This window comes from Oryzias melastigma, linkage group LG18 (assembly GCF_002922805.2).
Source record: "Oryzias melastigma strain HK-1 linkage group LG18, ASM292280v2, whole genome shotgun sequence".
Lineage (NCBI taxonomy): Eukaryota > Metazoa > Chordata > Actinopteri > Beloniformes > Adrianichthyidae > Oryzias > Oryzias melastigma.
In genome coordinates, this window is record NC_050529.1 from 16,316,904 (window position 1) to 16,335,540 (window position 18,637).

Genomic DNA, 18,637 nt, shown 5'->3' on the forward strand with positions numbered 1-18,637 from the left:
TAAAAGAACAAACGTAGACACACAGGATGAAGATGAGTCTCTTCCTGAGTCAAAGGCGGAAGGAGAAGTGAGAGCGTCAGTGACCAGCACACAACCCAACATCCTGTGCTAAAGCTGCAGGCAGACGCACAAAGTGAAGCACGCTGCGCTTACCGAGTGCAACACAAGTCTGAAGCAAATGAAACAAACGAGATTCATCAATGCAGATGCACAAATACATTCTGTGTGTGTCTGTGCATGTGAACAGGGGGTAGGGTTCAGTCGATCTGCAGAAAGAAGAGCATCTGCCCAAACATCTGTCACACCATCTACACCAGAGACTGTCACATGACCTCCTGTGAACGCACACATGACAGCAAATACACACTTAAAAAACTGTTCATTTTTAAAGCCACTGAACTACATTTATAGTTAATAATTAACTATTGCCTATGGAGAACTTAAAAAGTATCGCCAAAATGAAGTATCGCGATATTTCACTATATCAATATTTTCTTACACCCTTAAAAATCATCAGTGTAACAAAAATGCTGCATACTCAATAATGGGGGAGTTAAACACATTTGATCAATATTTTTTCTTCATATAAGCCTCAAACTCTTATGATCTGTTTCTATTGGCAGAAACCTGCAGAAAAACACGTGGCCCCGTCTCTGATACCTGATCTCCACAAGCCCCTTGGGAGCCTCCGCAAACCTAAGGCGGATAACTTTGAGCCTTTAGCTTTCTGGATCCAAACCATATCTACAGAAGTAGTTTCAAATCAGTATCATCGTCAATAACCCAAACTGTTTAGGACACGTGTCAATTTAAGGCCCGGGGGCCGGAATTGGATTTTGGCCCCCAGTGCGATTGAGTGTGACACCCCTGGTTTTGGACTTCTTAGACTGATAAAAACACACAACGTGCAGCTTAGTCCACAATATAACTGCACAATATAACATCCGAATTACACCTGGTGACCTATAAAGGCAGCAAATGTCTGCAGCGTCAAAGAGACAAAGCATTTTCTTCAAAAAGTGTCCGATGCGTAATGTTGTGGAGGTAGGCTGATGTTTTCTGACACGTATCAGACAGATTACACCGTACTGAGGTCAAAGAAAGACAAAATACTACTTTAGGGTTTCCAAAAAACTCACCAATCAAATGATGGCGTTCAACCCCAAACAAATGCAATTCATAAAAACTCAGATCTCAACACAGTTCTTAAAAAAAAAAAAAACCAATGCATAAGCCTGGAGTTCCTGGAAAACGGGACACCAGGAAGTGTTGGCGTTGAAGGTTAGCTTCCATGAAAAGACGGTGGAGGAGGTTGTGGTTTGGAAGATGTCTTTTGTAAGGTGCAAACCGACAGATTTTCACCACAAGTCTGTAGCCGCATTCTGACACATTTATCTTAAAGCAGATCTGTATTGGCAAAAGTTAATGGGAAACTGGTTATTAAAAAAAAAAAAAAAACTGTAATTTGTTGTTTAATGTTGTTTTATCAGTAGGTATGAACTGTTTTGTGCGTTTTTACGGTGGAAAGTGACGTTGCGTACTAATCTGAATCTCTCAACTTTCAAGGATGAACAATCAACTAACAATCACTACAACACAACAGACTAGCATCCCCATTTCATTCTGAAGCTTTCCAGGTTGTTCTGGGTTGTGGTGTAGTGGTTAGCACCCTTGCTTAACAGTGAGACGGCTCTCATTTAAATGCGTTCTTCTTTTTTTTTACTTTTCCAATATTTTTAGAACATTTTTAGAAATACCCACTCATCTGTGATGCTATCAAGGACGACTATTCGAACCACTTCTTACCCTCTTGCAAAAGCAGAGGGTGCTGCCGTCGACCCCTCCCACATCCCAAAGCACTTGCAGATTCTAAATGATAACTTCAGGCTCTGCGTTGTCTTTTTTCTGTCTTTTTGCAGCAGCCACGGGGCAGAAGATGTAGCCCCTCTTGTAACTTGAGTTCAATAGTTCGTCACAGATACTCGCACTATTACACCTCACGACTTGTTTCAAAGAAATTAATCAGTTTAAAGTTTCAGTGGCGAATACAGAAACATATTTTTCTTCTTTCAGACATCGAGTTCTGCTGGGGATCGGGATACTTCCTGATATTGGTTGACTAACAGGGGGTTGCCCACTGCTCGTGGTAAACCGGCCTACACAGAACCAAAAGTTCAATTGAGGTTGTAGAATGACTTATACGACTTATAATGACTAATAAGATTTAGGTAAGGTTGTAAAGCCGAAAACCTTATGGCCTCACACTATACTAATAACTAGTTTTGCAGATTCTTTTTCTCTCTTATGAAAAATGTTGTAGAAATCCAGCTATATCTAGACCCCTAAATTACAAAAAGTCTTTAGCAAACTGTCATAAACAAATAGAAAAATCCGCAATAAACACATTCATATAAACTCTCATGAACAGACAACTCTTCTGGAACAAATTCTAAAAAATGAAAGCTCAAAAAAGAATAAATCTGTGGAAGATTTATTTGTGATGACGTTTTGGCAATAAAAATATCACAAAAGAAGAAAAGAATTGGAGGTACATACGGTATTCAAGGAGATGCGGCGGCCTTACTTGGCTGATCTAGTTAACACAGAACCTGCTCCCCATCTGAACGCCAACAGATTTGGACAAACAAGATTCTTAAGAAAAAAAATCTGATAATCCAGCAAACAAGAGCGCACAAAGCCACACACACAAAAACACAAACCTGTGCACATATGTTTAATAGTATCTCAGCAAATCAGTGGAGAATCGCTAGCTTTGGTAAAACTTATTTTCTATCTGTACCATCTCAATTTATTGAAACCACAAAAAGTACACAAAATTGTTAACAAGCAATTACAACACCCAGAAACTCACTAAACAGCTCACCATGGTTGTGCTGAATCTCAGGAGTCCACATTTCTGCGCCGCATTGTCACTTTTCCGACTACTTTAGCCAAAAATAACTCAAAAAACAAAGATCTATTTCAACATGAGCTTAGGAAAACATGGCCGGAACCGTTTCAGTCTACAGGGGACTGATAATTATTAGCAGCAGAAGAAAAGTTACGTAATGCAACAGGGAAGAGAAGATGAACGTTCCTCAGCGAGGAAGAAACTTCAGGACCATCATCCAACTGCAGTAGATTAAGGCAGAGTCATTCTAAGTCATTGCACATGCTTTCTTTTACCTTTTGTTGATCATACGAGACCATATCAAGAGGTACAGCACATAAACATCCAGGGAGGAATTACTGTTACTTTGTCCTGTTTATAGCTCTTTTAGAACAGAAACCAGATTTACGCTCACGATGGTGATTGTTTTGGTATTATTGATTTCCTTGTTTTTGCTTTTATTTTGCCAACTTCTAGGACACAAATTGGTTGTTTGATCCTTTACAATTACTGTATTTTCAGAAGTATAGGTCACACGGGAATATTAGTTGCAGAAGGAAAAAAAATGCATAAGAAAGATGAAAAAACAGTCCCTTCGGAGTAGGGCTGCCATGATTAGTCGACGACTATTGAAATAGATTAGCAAGAGGTGTTGCCATAAAATCAATGACTCAGACCAAACTCTACTTATGGACGACATGGCAATGACTATACCGAAAAATTGGCATCTCAATTGACTTCACTTCATTGGAGTGGAAATTGGGCAGTTAACCCGGTCCAGTTCTCATATACAGTCAATGTTCCAGTGCAATGTTGCTTTTTTCCGTGTCAGAATTCATTGGAATTATGTTAATTGAGGAACAGGTGGAGGAGTAACGGTAGTTCGAAGAACGTTCAAAGACTGGAGCTAAAGCTCTGGTGTTAAAGGGTTAAATGAACACTTGAATCACAACTAAAGGATTTTACTTTTAATAAAGAATGGTAGGATGGATTTTTATTGGCAATTAGTCCTGAAAATGTCATGAATCAGAGTTGCTCAATCCTTGTCCTGGAGGATGACCAGGAACCCTGGTTGGAAAAGCGCCGGAAAAACTGTTTTCAGAAATTATTCTATTCACAAAAGCTTGGATTGATTTCATTCAGATTTTTTCTATCCTCTCAATTCAATTCAATTTTGAGTTACACAGTTTACACATTAACATTGTAAACATTGTTCTGCTTCTCCTGGAGGGCGTTTTAGCTTAGCCACTAGGTGGCGATCACGCTATAGTCTTACACATTATTCCAGAAGAAAGTATGAGCAAAAAAACTGTGCTTTAGACCACAAATGGTTACTTTTTCCTTAAAAGAGTTTGTCAAATTCATGCCTGTGAGTTTATAAAGATGTTCATTTAATCAGCAATATATGTTTAGGTCAACCAAGCGTTAGCATTAGCCATCCAATGGAAAATTCCATTAAATGTTAGCATCAAGCTAGTGGACTTTAGCTTTATGTGCTAGACTGAATTATATTTTCATGAAATGATTATTGATCTGGTAAGCTTAGATTGATTCAAATCGATTTTATCAACCCAGCCCTAACGTTTTCCAACGCTCCCTTACCTCTTTGCTGCTGCTAATTAATTAACTCAGGTGTTTCCATGTTTTAATTGACTGAACACACCTGATTCAATCTGCAGCAGCAAATGCAGGTACAGCTGGAAAACAGATAAGGTGTTAAGATCTCGAGGACCAAGACTAAGCAGGAGAGAGAGAAAAAAATCAACCTACTGAAATCAACATTTTTAAGCAGCATTTAGAATCCAACTCCCCACAACACCTTTGTGGTAAAAAAAAGTCCCCTAATGATTGATGTTTAAACCTCATTTCTTCATTCTTACTATTAAGAAACCGCATACCTGCAGTTAACTGCCTTCTCACTGTAATCCACAACATTTAACCACATTTCCAACAGAGATGTGTGACTTCCACTGACAGTTTTGACAGAGATTGTTTTCTACCATCTTCAATTTTAATAATGTGAAAGTTCTTTGTGAAAACTAAATGAAATCTATAAAATATAAGAATAAAAAAAGAGAGAATAGGAATATTCTCCTTTCACAACATCACGCTAGGCCATGCCTCTATAAATGACATGGCAGGAATGCACTGCTCTATTATGGCAACATTTTGGAATCTGGTAAATTACATCAAAAAATGACTAAAGAATATATGTTTTTATAATAATATCAAATAATTTACTACACTAAAGGACAACTGAAACTAAAGCCAGTAAATCATTCAATGAGTGGAGTTCCTTTTAAAGCTGCAATACGGCCAAAATTATACCTAAAAAAAATCAAAAATCAAGCCAGGGTTCAGTCTGGAGTCTGGAGCATCTTTATAAATTATAAATGAAAAATTATAAAAACATCTAGGAGCTGCGCCAGTGTGCAGATGAGCCTTTTAGAGACTCCAAGAGAAGGGGACTATCCAATTAAATCAACAAAATTGCAGTCTGATTGCTGAGAGGAAGCAACTTAAAGCCTTAGTCACATGGGCCCTTAGAGGTGATGCAAGATTTTGGATAGTCTGGGCCCGTGGGGGGTCTGTGGCATCTTAGCCCTTGTGGTATCTTGTGGGGTCCAGATGACCCCACTTTTACTGTAAATATGCCTCAGGGAGCACAGTTAAGGGGAGCACAGATGTGTTGGAATTCTCTTTAGGCTCAAGGGATGTCATTAAAATGGAATGTTTGAGTTTTGTGCAGTGATTGACAAACGGATAATACTACACCACACTAGTCGCTGGGAAGTACTAGCCTCTATCTGACCCCACGCATGTTCAGCAAGCATTGATTTTACATGTAATATGTAGGCGGTATAAAGACGCCTGCAGGATAAAAAAAACAAACTACAATCTAATAGGGCTGGGTATCGATTATAATATCCAGAAATGATTCGATTCACAAGAGCCTGAATCGATTCGATTCCTTAGATCAATTCAATTTTGAGTTTACACATTTATAAACATTTACATGATTTGAATATATTTATATTAATCTGATCCAGTTCACATACTGCAAAATGTATTAGTAACATAATGAGATCGTTAATATCATACAGTGTTACATGGATTCTCTAAAGGAGAAGTTCTAACAAATGTTCAGATCGTTAACATTGGAAACATTGTTCTGCTTCTCCTGGAGGACGTCTCAGTTTGACCACTAGGTGGTGATCACGCTACAGCATTACAATTTATTCCAGAAGAAGAAGACAGTATGAGGAAAAAATGTTTTAGACCCCAAAAGGTTACTTAAAAAACATTTCCTTAAGAGTTTGGAAAATTCATATCTGTGAGTTTAGGTCGACCGAGCGTTAGATTAGCCGTCCTATGGGAAAATCCATTAAACGTTAGCATCAAGCTAGCTGACTTTAGCTTTATGTGCTAAATAGATTTATAGTTTTTATGAGTTGATTATTGATCTATTAAGCTTAAATTGATTCAAACCAATTAATCGATATTATTAACCCAGCCCTGTTGTCTAATTTCCTCATTTCTAACGGGCTATACACAAGGTGTGGACACTTATCACTTGACGGACCTCTTGAGGGGGTTGTAAATGAAAAATTCATACGTACTGTCTACGCCTCACCTCACTTACCAATGAGTGTTGCATTAGTGCCCACAGCATTCCCGTAGATAAGATGTGCATGAACATTTTGACTCTATGGGATCACATAGCGGTCTACGACCTTGACATTTCATGCTGACCACCTGCATGCTCCGTACAGGTTTGCCCATTTTTTGCCTGCAGAGAACCCATATCCACCCATAAGGCCAGTTGGGACTGAGGCTTAAGACTCCTACACTACATCAGCTTTGTGTTCAAAGGAGACGGATCACTAGTGCAGTCTTTCTTAGCTTTCAAATTTCTCCAAGTAAGCCTTTGCATTCGCAAACAGTGCTACTGAAAATCTCTCTGTAAATGTTAACTTGGAGGTCAGGACGAGATCGTAGGTTGAAGCACCAGCTTTAGTGTTCAGAGTGGCCTCTTCTACTCACAAACAAACCAAAACCACCGCGACAAGACAACAGGCCTTTCAAGGAACCTGACTGGGTACATACCTTGTTAGGCGCTGTGGCTGAGGGCGCTCCCCGAACTTCCTGTAGAGACACAAAGTGAGAAAAAATAATCATGAGTGGGTCGGTTACCGATCACAAACCCCGGCAGAGTGATGGGGGGGTGGAAACACACTAGCATGCACTCTGGCCTTTACACAATGAGGTCACAGAGAGGTGGCAAAGATCTATGAACTCAAGCTTACTCAAAACTAGCTTCAGTCGAACCTGTTGCCTAGCACCTAAGTAAGGCTTCTTGTTTTCAGTGGAAGCGTAATTCCTGAATGCTAATATCACACAAGATCCACAACTATGAGGTGTACATGTTCCACTTTAAAGGTTGCAAAGGGAATATAACCGTTTCTTATCTGGATTATTGGAGTATTATTGTGACACCAGCTTAATAAAAAGGTCAGAAAACCATCTAAGATTTCATGTTACTGCAAAACTGAAACTATTGGTACTTTCAACTGAACAAATAAAGTTTTTTTAATAAATATTAACTACAAAAAAAGAAAAATCTAGAGTTTATCATTATTTTTCAAAGAAGATCAAATCAAAAGGAGAAAAAATGTTAACCTTTAAATTTTGTATTTAACGGACTGAACCTGGTGTTTATATTTGAACCACAACTCATCCAGATCACACAGGAAACAGCTCTGCAGCAACTAACACTAACCTAAAAAAACTTCTGATTAAAAACAAAGTGTGACTGAATACCTATAATCACTTTAAATGATGTAGAATAACATAAACTTTAAGCTTACAGCTTATATCTGAAACCAGCGCATCCACCGCATGAACAGAGAAGGGTCGTGACCTTTGCAACACCTAAAGGTTCTTTTTTTTCCCAATAAAGGTAAAAGAAACAAGAATCTGCAGGCACGTGGTAAGCACCAAAACACAAACTGCCACACTTCTTGTATCAACACTCCACCACTTAACCAAGCTTCACGAAATGTGGTTAAGTGCTTCTTGTATAATCACAAAAAAGCAACACCTCGGCCTGCGACCAGCACAAAAAAAAGGAAGCAAAAACACGACTGCACTGAAAAGAGTCAAGAATCTACTTTAAACCCTTTTTTACATTTATTTCTCAAATGTTTTTTATTGTTTATCCTGCTATTAGTTAATGTCTAACACTTGCTTTAAGGACAATTCATCCCTTTATGAACTACAAGGAGTTTAGAAGTAACAGAAGATGGATATTTCATCAAAAACAAACTTCAAAAGATGCATCAGGGTACTAGACTAACTTTTTGTACTGGTAACCTGGATTTAAACTGCACATCTGGATAGAAATGATATTAATGTTAGCTTAGGGTTGTGAGGGGCTGTAAGCTAGCGAGACAGCGAGTAAACAAGATTTACTGAGATATCAGTGTGCGGCTACTTCACACCAACAGTCCTGCCCAGAACTCTAATGAACTCCTGCCGCTCTGCAGAAACTATGTCCTGAAAATGACAAGTTTTTAGATTTTGCCGTAAACAGCAGAATTATAATGAAATTAAAAAATTTAAGCGCTTTGAAAACAGATCAAATATAGTTGGAGTATAGGACCTTAAAATGGTTCACAGAGCTGAAACTTCAACTAAAACGAAAGAAAAACTTTAAAACGTTTTGTGATCAGTACAGAGCCATTCATTTTGGTTTTTGAAATGTACTTTTGTTTTTTGAAACATTTTCTTTGTCTTTTTTTGGTTGTTTTAGTTTGTGGGATGTCTCAGTGACACCTGAATAAATGGCTTTTTAGCTTGCCATAAATCTTCCACCGTTCACTATGAATCAGCTAATTCTGACGCGGGAAAAAGCAGCTTTTTTCTAGATTTGCTCCGATATACAACATATTACTAAGTAGCACGAAGCTGTTTTTCTCCGCGGCATCTTGAATCTGTTGTTTAATCAGGGTTCCGACATATTTCCTCAAGTTAAATTTAAGATTTTTTAAGACTTTTTTAAGACCTTGCATATGAAAAATTAAGACCAATTTCTCGGCCTAATTTTCCAACGAATGAACGAAGAAAAAACAAAATCTTCATCAGTAACAGAGTAATGTCATCAATTACGGTTCAAATTTCATTATTTAAACTACAATTAATAGACTACAGAAAACCCTCATTACTTTATTTCTCACATTTTGGTGCAGTAAAACCATCGGTAATCATTTAAAAAAAAAGAGTATTGACCAAAGTGTGCTAATCCAGAGTTTGAGATTGCTCAAATAAGATTATGAGACTATAAGCATGCATGAATTCGTACATGCATTCTGCAACTGGAGATGTTCAATTATTCCAATTTGTTTAAAACAAAAGCAAATATTTATGATTGTTGTCCTAAAGAACTTGATAAATGCAGCAAATGCACCTCTTTTCTCAATTCCTCTCTTCTAATTTCAGCTTGTACATCTTCATCCTCACTTGCAATCTTCATCTTGAACAATCTCCCGTGAAATCTTATTTTTTCAAGGACTTTTACTAATAAAAGTTAACTTATTTGCTGCATGTTTCACTTTAACCATTGTGTTATTGTTTTATATTGAACTATAAACCACAATTTTGTTCAGAAACTTTATGAATCTTTGTTTGTTTGTTTTTTTTCTTTTTCTTGTCCTGTTATAAACTAATCAAACACAAACGAACCAGCCTCCAACTTCCATAGAAATATGTCTGTGAATAAACAGAGCGTCCCTGGAGAACCACCAACAGCAGCGAATGTGAGGATTAAATGTTGTGAACTAACTCTGGGCTGTTTGTTGTAGCCAAATGGGGAGGGAAGGTAAACACGTAAAAGTCATGATTGTGAGGTTGAGTTCCCTGTAACTGAGGATGAACGATGCTTCACCTGCCAAAGTGGCTAGTGACTTTTTTCTAGCCGCTAGATTAAAGTTTTACTCGCATTTGGCGGGTGTTAATCTAGAGTCCTGCCCGTACGCAGCGCCGGTCCATACCAGTTTCAGCCCTGCTCGTCACCGTCGCTACATTTTCTGTATGCAGAAATCTATCAGTGCCCCCTTCCTCTCCTTCTTTGTCTTTTTTTTTTAAATCATCCAGCGTGATGTTGATAAACGCGCTTTACTTACACAATCGTGTTAAAACATTTTACATTTTACATTTTAGACCAGAAAATTAATACGGAAAAAGTTTTAAACTGCAACATTTTTAAGACCAAGATATCAAAATGTAATGCTTTTAAGGTCGTATTTCCACATTTTCAAATTCAAGGCTTTTTAAGACCCAGCAGGAACCCTGTTTGATGTGTTGTGTATAACTATAGTAGCAGTGGTAGACTGAAATTTTCTGCAGCAACATCATCAAGCCTCCTCCTCCTCCTTGGCTCTGCAGGCGTTGGTCTCCCTGGGAGAAAGCCTGAAGTTATATTTCCAAGGCTTCTTTTTTTTTATATATTTACATTTAACAAAGAGCAATGAGATCATTACAGTGGGTGCAAATAGAGTTCCATTTTTTGCAATGCAACATATGAACAAAAAGTAAAAAAAATACTTGATTACTTTGAAAATGGAAGTTTCTTAAAAAAAACTTTTTTTAGAATTATATTTCACATTGCAACACCTTTCAGTGAGAAAAACTGAGAAATAACTCAGAGATTAGATTTTCTTCCATCTTTATGCCAAATGAACATCGATGACATTAATATAAACAAGTAAATGATGTTGAAACTAACAAAAAAAAGGTGCATACAGCAAATCATAGAAGCAAAAAGAAGGAAACATATAAGGTAAAAGCTGTAAGTAGAGAAAATTGTAAGGAAATTTGTGCTGGAGTCTGAAAAAGGGACTGAAGGTGGAATAATTATGAAGGGGAGCGATCAATAAGGTTCCCACAGTGTAGCGCTGAAGCCTCAGCGAGCTAATGGATTCAACAAAAGCCTCTCCCTTCCTCACTTGTGAACCTCGACTCAAAAACTGCAAGTAATGGAGGAAGAGGCGCTGCAGGGAGACGGCAGATTGAGGTCAAAGGGTATTTAAGGTGAAAGGCAGCAGGGGGATGCTGGGAAATAAGCAGTGAGTGTATTGGAGATGACATTTGATAGCAGGTACGTGGAGAGGGGAAAATGCATTGAGAAAACCTACTCTTTGTTCTTTAAGGTCATTAAAACCTTGAATTTACACATGCATGAATCAGCCATAAAGGTTTATAGCAAAGTCGGATGCATTATCATGACTGTGCTGCAAACAATGAGGTGGGTTGTCGTCTGAAGCAGTGCGAAGAAGCAGGGAAATCAAGGTTGCCACCTGTTCAGGAGTTTTGGTTAGCCGATTCTGTGAAAAACCACTGTCCGCATTTCTCCTCACATCCACAAAGTCAGTTTCGCATCTGTTACTTCAGACACAAACACCGAGGGGGAGAGACCCGGCGCAGGAAGCCACAACAGGTTGTGTTGCAGAGACGCCAGATGAAGCGTGCTGACTGCTGCACTTGCAGAGAGTCGGCTAGAGTCGACCACAGGAGACACGGAGTTAAGACGAACTTCAGGCTCGCGCCGCTCAAACTAAACCGGTTTAAAAACTGCTGGATTGGACTTCAATTAACAGCAGTTAGCAGGTTGTTTCTAATTTGATTTGTTAAAATGTGAAATAGAATGACTTTATCACGTTTTTTGGACTCTAGTCTATCAAATAGGCTTTCAGAAATCAAAAACTTTATTATCAAAGCATAATTTAATCCAGGTTTGAGCTGTCTAGGTGCAGCAGTCTTTGAACAGGACTGGAAAAATACAGTAGAATGTTCCTAACTTCAGCATCGTCGATGTTCGTGCACATTTTCTTCTACAGGTATGCTGCGAGCACAAGGTTGTCGGGAGTACTAGAAAGTAGGCCCTTTTATGTAGACGTGGGTCATTTGGAGTACAATTTAAGTTCTGTTGAATTATTTAAATTAAACTGATGCAGTGAAATGGGAATGATTTATTAGTTGTTTTGCTACATGGTCATTTATCGTCATTGCAATATTTATCACTAATATCGCACATCGCAAGTTAAAGTTAAAGTTAAAGTCCCACTATTTGTCACGCACCTAAGTGTGTGAAATTTGTTCTCCGCATTTGACCCATCCCCTGGGGGAGCGGTGAGCTGCAGACACAGCCGCGCTCGGGAACCATTTGGTGGTTTAACCCCCCAGTCCAACTCCTTAATGCTGAGTGTCAAGCAGGGAGGCACTGGGTCCCATTTTTAAAGTCTTTGGTATGACTCGGCCGGGATTTGAACCCACGACCTTCCAATCTCAGGGCGGACACTCTACCACAAGGCCACTGAGCTGTTGTTCTAATATCGTGCAGCCCTACTAGAAAGAGCAAAGTAACAGCTACGTTGACAAGACATGTAGCACACATTTTAATTTTTTTTTCCAATATGCCGCCATATCCTGTGTAAGAGACCTTTAAGTGAAGTTCATCTGTTGACGAATAAGCATAAATAAGACGCCGACGTCTCCTTTGATGAGCGCTAGTGCCGAAATTTAAATGCTTCTGATGTTAAGTATTTTTCACATCAGTCACCGTATTTTTGAATGACTTATCATGTGAGTTGGTTTGTGTTTATTCGCACAATTATGATTAAATGTTAATAGTGTAATTTCAAAATTGTGTTTTTTCTAAATTTCTAGAATTCCAAGAAAGTTTTGCACGTATGTGTAATGGAAGTGCAGCTATTGACACCAATCGTAGGTCATACGTGAGTGCAGCTTACATTAGCCCTAAGAGTACTTCACAACGCATGACGATAGTACGTCCACTTTTTATGACGTTCTTTGAGGTGGCCATACAAGCCTAAAGGGAAGTGCAAGAAACATCCGTGGTCCCCTTAGGAAGCGTCCGCTCCCGTCTATGACCATCCACAGAGCCTAACAACTCACAAACTTGCATTACACATACAGGTCAACTCTCGTATGAGTGACTTGGACATTAATTGCGGATCTCCATTAACCTCTCACCTCATTACTTGTTCTTAATGAGGAAATCCCAAGAGTCCAGGGAAAAGGGTTGTAACTCCATAGCTCTGAAGCTTCAGAACCACAAAGAACTGATGTTTACACATGAAGATAACACAGAACTGCAGTGAATTGTATCATAAGTTACTGAAAGCTGATGAGCAAACAAACAGAAAGGCTTGTCCCAGTATTGCCACAAAACATCTTGATGATCTCTAAGACTTGGGATAAATATCTTCTAGATTGAGGTGAATAGAGGCTGAACTTTTAGGATGGTGTACATCTCATTACATGTGGTGTAAAACTTAAAGTTTAATGGTTTAGGGCACTATTGCTGCTTTGAGACAATAAAACTTGCTGTGATAAAAGTAACCACAAACTCTGTAGTCTCGAAGCTCACAGTGATCCAAAACACACCAGAAAATCTACCTACGAATGACTTAAAAACTAAATGAAGACTTCAAAGTCCAAGTTTGAAATCTGACCTTAAAGAGGGGATTCAAACTTTAAAAAAATGCAGCCATTCTAAGAAGATTGGTAGGCTTGAATTGTTACTTTTTTCATTAATAAGGGATGAAAGTGGTGGAATCTGACCAAATACTCTCAGTTTACAGCAGTAGACTTCTCTCTATGATTCCTATAACCAAAGAGGATGTCTACTCTCTCATTAGCTCGAGTTATAATTAACACCCAACATGGTAACAGCATCACAGTCTTTGTTTTTGCTAGATATCTGAAACCAAATGTCAAATTGGTGCTGAAATTCAGTCTAAATACAGGAAGTGAAACAAGTCCTAGACCAGTAAACGTCTCCTTGGTTCCATGTTCAACACTGACTGACTATCGTTGTGGGAAAGTAAAAGGTTAGTTAAATATAAATAACAACTATTTTACATGAATATATAAAAAATTATTTGAAACCCATAAGCTAGTTCAAAGTTTAAAGTGAGTTAACTGTTTTTTACTTTTGAAGCTTTTAAACTTGATTTATCAGTTTAAGTGACTGTTTTTTTGTTATTTATAAACACTACACAAATGAATGATTCACAAGAATCTCTTTAAACACATTAAATCGTTCAAAAATAAGGACATTTTTGTCTTTTTACAAAAAGAAAATGGCTTTTCACTAAGCTCATCTGACACTTACGACTATTGATTCAAACAATAAAATAATTTAGCAATTTAGCGTTAATCTCTCATTTGATTAAAAATGTCACAATGTTAGTTTTTCCAAAACAAGAGAAAATTTTTACCAAATTATCTACCGCCAATCGACTGGAAATTAATTATTGCAATTTATACAACCAGCAGAGACGGCTTATTCAGTTCGCCTGTGTGATTTTTGTCGGGTTTCTTTTTAGTCCCAGTCCAATTATATTTTGATCTATTGTGAAAGCGTTCCCAGAGGTCTTTTAATCATTATTATGTTATTTTTAGCCAAAATTTTATAAAAACTGTCATTTTCTAGGACAGTTTCTGCACAGGAGCATTATGTCATCAGAAATTCATCTCCAAGTTGTGGACAGAATTGTTGACGTGGAGCAACCCCGCCTCCTCTTTCCCTCCCATTGCTGAGAGCTCTATGTTTACACATTCTCCTGCTATCTTAAAGTCCCTCACACCTACAACCTAACGGTGTGACAAAAAGGAAGAAAAATATTGGAGCTAGAAATTCTTCAAAATGCAATTTTGAACTTAATTTTCTTTATATATACTGTATGTCCTCCATCATGAGAAAAATGGTACAAGAACATGTTCAAACACTTTAAAGACTCACTCCACTGAAATTTGTCTTTATTTTGTTTTCATAATAGAGGGCCTGTATAAAATTATTTACGATTAAAATAACATTTGAGTATTACTTAATTCAAATCAAGACCAGATGAAAACCGCTCAGCTGTTGGACAGGACAAGTTTAAAAGAAAAAAAAAAAAATCAAGACCAGATGAAAACCGGATGCTAGAAAAAGCTCAGACTAATGAAGAAGTTACTGATATGAGCGTCCTAAAGTCTGGCCCACTCATGATTAGGTGTGCGTGACGTGATGAGCGTTTAGCATTCATTATGTAGTGAATTGCGATTCTGGCCCAAAACCGTACAACTGGATTGATCTAATAATGCTCGTCGTTATTTTTGCGTCGCTAATGATAGCTTGAGGCTATTAGCTTGCACATGAGCGCAACCAGAGCTCTCAGCGACAGGGAGGAGGCGGGGTTGCTCTGCGCCAACAGTCCCGCCCACAACACAGAATTTTATTTCTAATAGGGTACTGCCGCGTGCATAAAATATGTCTTAAAAACCAATATAGGCTTTTTGATTTTGGCTAAAAAAAAATTTATCACAAATTAAAGGATTACTGGGAACGATTTTACGATAGAAAAAAAATATTGTTGGAGTGGAACTTTAAAGTCTGCAGCGACTGCTTCCACCTCAACTAACCATCTAGGTGCTTTTCAAGAATAAGTGCAAATTGCTTTGTGGGATCAACGCAAAGTCACCATTTATTTTTACCTTCTTCAAAGATCCCACCCTCAGTCAGATTAAACTGGAAGTACATTTCTCCACTACTTCACAAATGCTCAGACTAGAACCTGATGGGGAGGACTGGAGCTTGAGGCAAAATAAAAGGAGGTGGTAAGGCGCACAGGACGCCCGCTTCCCTCTGTCCACACATGGCTTACAATAAAACACAAGCTGTCACCTTTGGAGATCAGCAGACGTCTTTACAGGTGTGCTAATGGTAAACAGGAGGCTGAGCACAACTAATTGATATATATATATATGTTTTAAAATGTGGTCATTGAATGTGAAAAAAAGACTTGTCAGAACAGGTTTTTGAAAACTTTTATGTCTTTGCCTAAAGCAGATTTAAAGCTATATAAGGCAGAAGAGGTGCAGCACTGCAAACTAGACCTTCCAAAATTCTTAACTCTGTGATAAACAAACTAAGGTTTGTACTTTCAATTAGTAAATCTTTTTTCCTGTTTCTACGGATATTTCAAGCAACTGGTTTATCATAGAATCTGTTTTAAACTTTTAAGTTTTTCACCTTAAAAAAAAGTCTTTATTGGAGAAGTTTTCTGTTTCTTTGATTGTCTTTTAGGGTGTTGTATTTTTTTTACCTTAAGGTGCAATTAAAATCCTTTCTGTGTCTCAAAAATCAACTTCTTTATGGATTCTGGTTGTGTTTATTGACCTCTGAACTGATTTTCCGTGGTGCTTGGTAATCTGTCAAAATGTTTTTTGTACGACTTTAGTAAACTACGAAAAGCTGGACTTCTCTTTTAATTTGGTCTCTCCCGTCCCATCAACTCCTCTAACCAATCGCCTGCCTCTTGCCCCCTCTAGGCATTTTGGGTAGTGTAGTCATACCAATCTATGTGCCTCATAATCAGGGGCTTATTATGGTTTGAAAAAAATCTGTAGTTTCCTCAACATCTGTGACTACAACATTATAGAAGCATCGCTTAGGAAAAATGGCGAAGAGAGTTCACCATTAAAAAAAGCCTCTCCACTCATCAGGCAACACAGTACATATCAATCAAACTCTTAAATATATTCAGTCAAAGGGTTATTTAGCATTGCTGCACAAGAGACTTCCACAGATATTCATAAAACTAAACTTTTTTCACCACTTAGCGATGAACTCCTTCACTGTAAACCAGAATGTGTCATTCATTTGTCTGCTAAAATGAGTCAGAGTTCTCAGATATGCAATTACTTCAAAAGAAAAAAAAACATTGGTAAAGGAGAAAGAACTGCAGATTGTGCTTTAGGGGTTCCTACATCAATCTTTGATGGAAAGATTCATATTAGATGAAGAGAAGGGAAGGAGTTACTTTGCATGATTCTCGACCACCCATTTTTCTGTGATGCGCTAACGTGTTTCATGGCTGTGTGGGTGACGGTCAGACACAAACATCCATCAACACATTAAAAGTTCACTAAAACATTAAAAAAATACCCTGATTTGTTTATGATTATACTTCATCTGAAAGTGATGGGTTTGTTTAGAAATTCTAGATGCAGCATTACTATATACCTCATCGATTATGTCCGAATTCCTTCAGTACTTAGTGCACAATACAGTACGTTTGCCAATTTGTAAAGGCGTCCGAATCTACAATTCAACAATCGGGTGCTCTAGAAATTTCCAAGAAGTCTCTGCAAAAAACCAGTGTGCACTGATGCTTAATAGAGTGGGGAATATAGACAACAATGCATTGTGATTGAACAATCTTTGTGAAATAATTGTATTTCAATTCATGTTTTTTCATTTGTCTTTTTATCATCTGCTTTAAAAGTTTTATTTTTACTTTCAGCTAAGACAAACAAGAGAAAGTTTCAGACATAGCCATCATAATTCTTTTTAAAGAACCGGAAAATCAACTGTACCAAGTTATCACTGAGTAAAAATGTTAATTACTTCATAAATCTAATTAGTGCATTTCCAAATCAAGTTGCACCTCTTTATATCAGGACAAAAGTGGCAAGAAAATTATAAAACACAGATTTTAGAGTCAATCTCTTATATTTGGATCCACTTTGTCTTAGTGTAAAGCAAAGAGCAAGTAATCAATGAGAAAAAGAGTGATATTCTACAAGGTGTTGTGAAAGGTTCAGTAGATACCAGTCCAATATGGTCCAGTTCAATCAGAAGAACTTCATAGTATGAGATGATGTGTTCAAAGTTAAGCAACGCACAATGTACATGCTGATGATTTGTGACTTCACATCCAGTGGTACAAAAAGCATGAGTCTATTAAGAAAAAAAGTAATTTATACTATTACCCCCTACAAAGTATTCCAAACATTAGGACATGCTGGTCAAATCCAGATCACGGCACAGGTGTACTTTTACAAAGTTATTGACACCCTTTTAAAGTAATTTCAAAACAGTCAATCATGCACAAATGTCTTTGTACACCTAAATAATCTTGAGAAAATACAACTATGAATGATTTTGCTATATTTATGTCCTTTTTAAGGAATGGATAAATAAAAAATAGCTGAGAAAACTAACATTTTTCTAAATTCCAAATCAGTAAATGGATAACAGTTGGTTGAGTACTTTGGAAGAAACAAGCTTCTTACACTGTTTAACAGAAATTTGGATTTCGTCTCATATCAGCACTGTTGAGCTCTCTTTATACAAGTTTAGAGGAATTCGGATCTGAACGGGTTACTGTCCGGTTCAGGACTCTTCAGGCCTGTAACTCTAACCACAGCTTGGTATTCTTTGGTATGTTCCAGGTCAAACACCCATGGAAAGAGAACATATATAAAAAAGTAATTACCTCTTTAAACCTAAAACTAAAATGTAGTTTTTCTTTTCTGTCCACTTCCAAGCAGAGGCTACCGCTCCATGGGTAATAAACTTCCTAATTATATAACGCAGAGTGGACAAACAAGCTACAAAATGCTCAACAAGAGTCTTGTAACCCTAAGATTCTTCATATTTTCCATAATTTGCTGAAACCTTTAGTCAATTCTTGGCTCCTTTTCTTTATGCTTGTTGTGACACAAACAAACGTACACAACACAAAAGCCAACTTTTATACATACAAACTGGCTTCATGTGTGACTTGTTTTTTGCCAGTACCTGGAAGTAGTCACAAGTAAGCATTATGTGGTTGAAATAACATGTTTCACCCATGGATTTAAAAGCCTATTTTTAAAACCTTTTCTGTACTTTTCCAA

At 37.6% G+C, this 18,637-nt stretch overlaps 1 protein-coding gene across 4 annotated transcripts in view; it reads right to left on the reverse strand.

Annotated features, from left to right (window-relative positions):
* The window catches only part of rbpjb (recombination signal binding protein for immunoglobulin kappa J region b), an 89,485-nt gene that overhangs the window by 10,999 nt on the left and 59,849 nt on the right, over window positions 1–18,637 (reverse strand). For all 4 annotated transcript variants that reach the window (XM_036216552.1, XM_024288746.2, XM_036216553.1 and 1 more), the window contains one exon: window positions 6,998–7,036. Coding sequence is in view for 1 of the 4 variants with exons in the window: in XM_024288744.2 (XP_024144512.1) it covers window positions 6,998–7,036 (39 nt within the window). In the remaining 3 variants the exon portion in view is untranslated. The remainder of the gene's footprint in view (window positions 1–6,997; window positions 7,037–18,637) is intronic.